We start from the raw sequence: 6,892 nt of genomic DNA on the forward strand, positions 1-6,892 counted from the left end.
CAATTCTTTCGTGCTCCTTACGATAATTAAAGTACAACAATTTTAACTCCATTCACTCCGGAAGGAAATATTCTCGAATGTGTCACAGTTCACCAGCGCTAGCTAAGTTTGTATGGGCCGCCAGTAGAGCCGCCGCCGCCGCTCTCGAATCCGACCATGAGAGAGCCTGTTGCGCCCGTGCCCGGCTCCCATTGTCACAAGCCCGGGGGAGGCTTCCCTGTCTTCTTCTGTTGCTGGGAATGCAAGGCGGCCATTTCCCCTCCACCCTTCATGGCTCTCTCTCCCTCTCCACGAAAAACCAGTTGGCCAAGATGGATGCCGCGTTGGCGGCAGCGGGACGCGAGCGACCATCTGCATTCTCTTCTTTCTCCTCCCCTCTTCCTTCTCCCACTATCCGCACGCTTACAGTGTCGGTGTCGTTTCCGCCGGCAGTCCACAGCCCCCCCCCCCCCCCCCCCCCACTCCCTCCCTTTTTTGTTTCTTTCTCCGCTTCCTCCTCGTCCACTCAAGTTAGCAAGATGCCGCGTTGTTCGTCTCGCGGATCACGTCAGTGCTGCCCGTGCAGTCGTCTTTCTCCTTCGGTGACTTTATGCTGATCTGCGACGTTTCTGTTCGTACTCATTTAAAACGAGAACGAGCACAAGTGCTATATCATCTGAGAAGACACAGTGCGAAAGTCCTAACCGCGGGACATTGGAAACTTCGACAGAACGATGTTGAAGATTTTGGGAAGGCGAAGAAAATCCGCGCGGCGCCCACCACATTGCACATATATTTTGATATTACAGGTAAGCGTCTCTTTGCTACGATGTGTTTTGAATTGTATTGTGAAGCGTGAAATGAATCGTAACGCTGCACTCAACCGCAGACGAAGAAATGGAGGGATGGAGCAGAGAGCTTAGCAGGCTGAACCGGAAACGCCATGACGAGCGTGATGCGCGGAAGAAGGTACGTAATGTGATGTTTGTCTTTCTTTTCTACTTTTAGTAGCTACGATGACGGATGAAGTTTCTAAACCCTCACTCTTACCTTAAGCAACCACCTTGATCTTGAGCACTGCCTCTAGCCTCCTAGCATGAAAAGCACAAAGGCGCCAGACTACAGTTCGCGAGCAGCAGCCAAGTACGGGCGTTATTAGTCTTGCCTGGAGAACTCGAGCTGTGCTGTGTGTCGCAAAATATTGCCGCCAACCTTTCAGATCTTCAATGATAACGCCTTGTAGAGCACGGATCGGTTCTGTATTTTTGTTCATGCTTATCGCGAAACGCGCTTCTTTGGCTGAGCTACACGTACGCGAAAACTCACGCGAACGCGACGACGACACACATCGCGCGAAGCCTTCGCGCGAACAGAAATGCATGTGTCGATTGGCTCGTCACTCCGCCCTGCCGAAATAGAAAATTTTGCTCCTTCCTCGCAATCGCATGCACAATCAGCTAACAGCATGAAAGCAAAGCGTACGTTACTGCCGTTCTATTCGCACGCTCTCTCTCTCTCTCTCATTTTTTTTTTTTTTGCAGTGTTGCATCGTGATTGTGCATTTCCGCGTAAATTTCTCGCTTTGTACGAATAATGGTGAATGGGCAAGGATTCTACGAATGTATAATCGCAACAAAAAAAAAAATAAATAAAAGGTGAAGTTAGTATACTCTTATAGCGCAAGTGTAAATCCATGTTATGGCATGCTATCGCAAAACACTTCAATTCTTGCAATTGTGACTTGCATATGCAAATAGTTTGCGGTGTACTATACCAGTAACACAGAGCGTCGTCGCCGTTTCGCGTTTTCGTTGATTCACGATTAAAGTATATTCTAAATAACTTGCACTTGGTTGCTTCAAACTTTATCCAGTCAAGTGCTTTTGTCTCTTCAACAACTATAACAGATTGTGTGCTTCTTTTGAATGATGGATAGTCTTATTTATTTAAAGAATCAGCCACATCAATTACATTTACCTTTGTGTTTTTACAGGTCCACCTTGGCCATGGAAATTGTATGAACCAATTCAGTCTCCGATCGGATTCCGACTTCTGCAAGCTGATGTCCGTTTACCTCGGTAGGACTGAAGTACAAGGAGCGTGACAGGAAGCCTTCGTAGCAGAGCCATCTCAAGAGTGTTCCCTCCACCTTACCCTTTTGGAGTGGCATCAGTTGTCAGGTAAACGAAAACATCTTTCCATGAACTGCAGAAGAGATTTCATTTGGTTTTGTGGTGGCTGTATACAATATAATTGTAATTGTATTGTTTTTGGTATTTCAGAAACTGAAGCTGGTGATGGTTTAACTGTGGCTATCAACAAGCTGCAAACCATGCTGCTTAAGGAGCATGGCTGCTGTTTGAAATACAGTGCTGGGGAAGGCTGATGAGATCACACAAAACGGTTTTATCATTATCAATGGATGACTGGCTCAATGTGCGTGTTGGTTGTTAGGCACCAACAATTATGCTAGCAGTTTTGAGTCACTTTCATAGCTGAACTTGGCTAGCACGAAAAATTAAGCCATATTTGCTGCAAAATTTAACAACACTAAACAACATGTGTTGCTCATTTGGAAATGTATACAGCAGTTGCTTGACCATGGTCAGAGCAGTAGTTGTATTTCAGCATGCTAACCCTAGCAATGTTCTATTTTATGCTAAACAGTATTTCAGTAGTAAATCAATGCTTCCAGCTGAGCAATAATTTTCTGGAAAATATGTAAAGTTTTCATCCAAATTGTGATTTTGTCGTTTTTGCAAAATCAAATGAATGATTGAATAGAAAATAATTAATGATTTCATTTGTGCAGGCACCTGGCTATTGCTGAAGGAGGTGAGCTGCAGCGAAGAAGATGTGGTCAAGCGCTACAAGATGATGCCGCAGTACCTGGCACAGAAATGTCTGCGCCTTTTTCTCTAGGGTAAGATTTACAGTGTATTCATTCCGGTGGGTGACAGAGTAATGTATGCACAGGATTTTTTTTTTTTTGCAGCGGAGTTATGCTTGCTTTCAAGGTGTAGCTAATCAGCGGGTGTCACAGGTTGCTCAGTTCTCTAACATAAAAGCTTATAGGCTTATAGTAGGCAATAAAAGCTATTGCAATTTCAGGAGATTTTTCTAGCAGAGAAAGATTTGCATGGGCCGCAGTTATAAGAGCATTACATACTGGCTGTCCTGAGGATATCTGTGTGCAGTAATGGTTAGGCTAAACACGTATAATCTTTCAGTCATTTTCAATGAGCCTTGTTAAACTCTTTAAACATTTATTTATTGCTCGATATGAAGGCTTACTACTTTGGCATTCTACCACTTACGTTAGAGTTGTGGGCTTTATGTAGGAGAGACGGGCTATGATTTGATAAAATGGTAATACAAAAATGGCCTTGTGCTGTCCATTTCCAGTCCACATAATGAGCACGATGAGGTTTAAAATATTCTTGTGCCTGTCACTACAACATTCTCCATTGCCAATGTCTATGGAAAACCGCAAAATAATTCTTTCATTTTTCAGTTACCTTCAAAATAACCAGCATCAATTTTTCTTCATCGAAACCACTTTTTTTGTTTAAAAATGCATTTTAAATAGGTGTTTAATTGAAATCTGCATCTTTTTGTCATTCAGGTGTTCCCGTTCAAGCGCCTTTTGGAAATACAGCTTTATGGAGTCCAAATAAAGGCGGCTTCTCACAGGTGTTGTTTCGCATGTCTTCGGCATGCTTGCACACTTTTTTTGTGCAGAGCTGCTAGGTCTATGCCTGCAAAATAGCCCAGTTATTGACTATGATCCCATGAGACTAATTTTTCCCACTTGGCTGTGGTTGCATTTTGCACGTGTGAATATTCTCACAATAGGAGAGAAGAAAGTCACAACAGTATGTGAAATGAACATGCGCCCTCGGACTACAGAACATCAGAGCACGGAATGTCAGATTGCGGGACATCAGAATGCATGCCGTCACAGTATAGAACAACAGACTACAAAACGTCAAAATACAGAACTACAAACAATGAACGTCACAATATAGAACTACAAACAATGAACGTCACAATATAGAACTACAGACAGTGAACGTCACAATACAGAGCTACAGACAATGAACGTCACAATACAAAACTACAAACAACGAACGTCAGACAACAGGTCAAAAATACGACAAGACTACAGACCATCAGAAATTTTCTGTTGTTTTTTTCGACTGGCTGTCGTGGCGTACGGTTGTCTGTCTCTTGCTGCACGCCGCCGTTCGGCGGGCCATGTGGCGTCCATGACATCCACGCAGACACAACAGCAGCCATCGTCATGGTCACTAGCACCTTTGTATCCTTTAAAGGGACACCCAGTCGGAAAAAACTACAGAAAATTTTCTGATGTTACGACAGAATTTCTGTGCGGTTTTTGACGGGAAACATATTGTGACAACAGAACATTCTGTAGTAACATCAGAAATCTCTGTAGTTACAACAGAAAAGTGCTACAGAACTACAGACAACAGAAATATACTACAAAAAACTACAGAACTACAGAAAAGTACTACAGAACTGCAGAAAAATCTGATGGTTACGACAGAACTCCAGGATATTTTGTCGTATTTTTGACACAGTTCTGTAGTTTTTTTCGACTGGCTGATTTATTATGTCAAGACTGTTGTTTTGCTGGCAAGACCAGACCATATGGTGTAAGTTTGCCTTCTGGCCAGAAAGTTTCCACTGAGCTGAAAAGGACTTGGGCTCAATGGCGTGAATCGTAGCTGGATTATTAAATGACATGGTTTGTAGCCTTCGAAAGTGACACTTCTGGTTTATTAAGACCCATAGCGGGCCTCGGGAGTATCTGCCTTCCAAGGTGCAAATGCTGCAGTATATCTGTATATGTTGTTAATAGGAAGGAGGAGCCTAAAGCGAGACGCGGATCGCAGACGGAGGCTACGGTCCAGACAGAGGCAGAAACTAGCAAAGAAAGAAGTTCAAGCGGGAACAGAGATAGAGGCAAAAATGTGAGCTGGCCAGGCCCCCCCTTGGGAAACCGCTCAGGAGAAGGAATTGGAACAGCAGCTCTCTGAGAGAGATAGAGAGAGAGCACGTGACCATAAAAAAGAGAATGGAGAAGATAAGGAAACTTATTGACGATATAACCAAAGAAAAAAGGCGAAGGTTGTCGAGAAGCCACCTTTGAAGCATTCAAATCACGAGTCAGACGCCTCCACATAGCGCAAACAAAAGGGTATGAAAACGCATTGGATACGGACACCCGGATTTCCTTGAAAACACCTATACCCTCAGAGCGAAACACCGATGGCAGCAAGGCCAAATAGGAGGCAGAAAGTTCGAACCAAGAAACATCGACCTGAACTTATAGAAAGCTTACGTCGGAATGAACCTGCGTCATGAAGTGTGTTGAAGCTTAAGACGCTAGAATCGATGCCGTTTCTTCTATGGTCATGGTGGAAACAGCGCTAACACAAGGGGAAATATATATATATATATATATATATATATATATATATATATATATATATATATATATATATATATATATATATATATATATATATATATATTGCCCCCTGGTGTTCCTGAGGTTCTTAGGTGGCGCCTGGTAGAAAAAGACGCTGAAGTCGGCTCGCGCTGTGTGCGGAACTCTGGCTGCTGGTACAGCTTCGCCCTGTCGTTTAGTCACGTCTTGCCCTGTTTTCCGTGACATATTTTGTTGTCGGCGCCAGGTATCGATCCCAGTATATGTCCCGCACTCCTCCGCACGCCCAGGATTCAGTTCCTGTGCCAAACGACACTTCTGTGCATCGTTCTAGCCGGAGGAACCCAGGCTATACCTCCTGAGCACGGGCCGTTGTAATTTACCACCGCAGCCGCCCCTCGACCTGTCATGCAAGCTGCACCTTATTACACTCTACAGAATCCACGACTGCCTAAGCCTTTCCACGGCAGTCAGATTGAAGACGTCGAAGACTGGCTCGTACAATTTGAACGGGTCGCCTCATTTAATCAGTGGGACGACGCCGCGAAACTTAGGAACGTCTTCTTTAGCCTGGAAGATGGCGCTCGTACTTGGTACGAGAATCGCGAAGGCGCCCTAATATCGTGGCGCGAGTTATGCCAATGCATCCTGGAGACCTATACATCAGCCCGGATCGCCGAGAACGGGCGGAAAGGGGTTTACACTCTCGCATGCAGATACCGAACGAGACTATAACCATATACGTGGAGGACAAGACCAGGTTGTTCCGATGATCTGACCCGGCAATACCCGAAGAAAAAAAGGTACGCCACCTCTTGCGCGGCGTTAAATAGCAACTGTTCGCTGGCCTCGTGCGCAATCCGCCGACCACGGTTGCCGAGTTTTTTTACGGAAGCAATCACGATGGAAAAGATGCTCCAGCAGCGGTCTACGACCTACGACAGGCCGGTACTTGCCGCTTCGCTCACGGAGCCGTTTTCGGCCTTCCAGACTGCCCCGGATCTTCTTCCCGACATCGTCCGCTCCGTTTTGCGCGAAGAGCTGCATACATTTTTTGGTGCTCCCCAGCCAACGATCGGCTCTATCGCTAGTATCGTCCGAGAAGAGCTTCAGCAAGCATTTCGGCCTTCGGTACCGCCTGCTTACCCGTCATCCTTTTCCGCCAAGTACTGTCGGTCAACGTATGTGGACGTCTTGCGACGTCCTCCGCCTGATTCCACACAATTACTCCCGCCCGACCAAGGCTCACTGTATTCAGCACACCCTGAGCCGTACATCGCAAAACCACTGCCTATCACCCACAGTCGAATGGCCTCACGGAGAGATCAATAAAACGATCGCCGACATGATTGCAATGTACATAGACTCCCAGCACAAGACCTGGGACGAGATTCTCCCGCACGTAACATATGCCTACAACGCTGCCATCCAAGAGAC

General features: G+C 45.4%; 1 protein-coding gene across 2 annotated transcripts; it reads left to right on the forward strand.

The window, feature by feature from the left end:
• The first annotated feature begins 500 nt into the window (after nucleotides 1-500).
• Nucleotides 501-3,670, forward strand: LOC146202451 (uncharacterized). Of its 2 annotated transcripts, XR_014702166.1 has the most exons (5): nucleotides 501-788; nucleotides 869-948; nucleotides 1,973-2,159; nucleotides 2,792-2,902; nucleotides 3,605-3,670. XR_014702166.1 is itself a non-coding variant. In XM_084584670.1 (3 exons), the coding sequence occupies exons 1-3, from the start codon at nucleotides 590-592 to the stop codon at nucleotides 2,081-2,083; spliced, it is 390 nt and encodes a 129-aa protein (XP_084440796.1). In that variant the 5' UTR covers nucleotides 501-589; the 3' UTR covers nucleotides 2,084-2,341. The 2 variants fall into 2 exon arrangements, 1 of the variants encoding a protein (XP_084440796.1); XM_084584670.1 differs by lacking the exons at nucleotides 2,792-2,902; nucleotides 3,605-3,670 and having other exon boundaries at nucleotides 1,973-2,341.
• Nucleotides 3,671-6,892: the final 3,222 nt, after the last annotated feature.

This window comes from Amblyomma maculatum, chromosome 1 (genome assembly GCF_055883805.1).
Source record: "Amblyomma maculatum isolate TAMU_Amacu chromosome 1, ASM5588380v1, whole genome shotgun sequence".
Lineage (NCBI taxonomy): Eukaryota > Metazoa > Arthropoda > Arachnida > Ixodida > Ixodidae > Amblyomma > Amblyomma maculatum.

Bases quoted from the DNA above. Each gene is read 5' to 3' on its own strand.
- LOC146202451 (XM_084584670.1), top strand. From the start codon at position 590: ATGCTGATCTGCGACGTTTCTGTTCGTACTCATTTAAAACGAGAACGA. The intron at 789-868 runs GTAAGCGTCTCT...ACTCAACCGCAG, and splicing joins CATATATTTTGATATTACAG to ACGAAGAAATGGAGGGATGG. The intron at 949-1,972 runs GTACGTAATGTG...GTGTTTTTACAG, and splicing joins AGCGTGATGCGCGGAAGAAG to GTCCACCTTGGCCATGGAAA.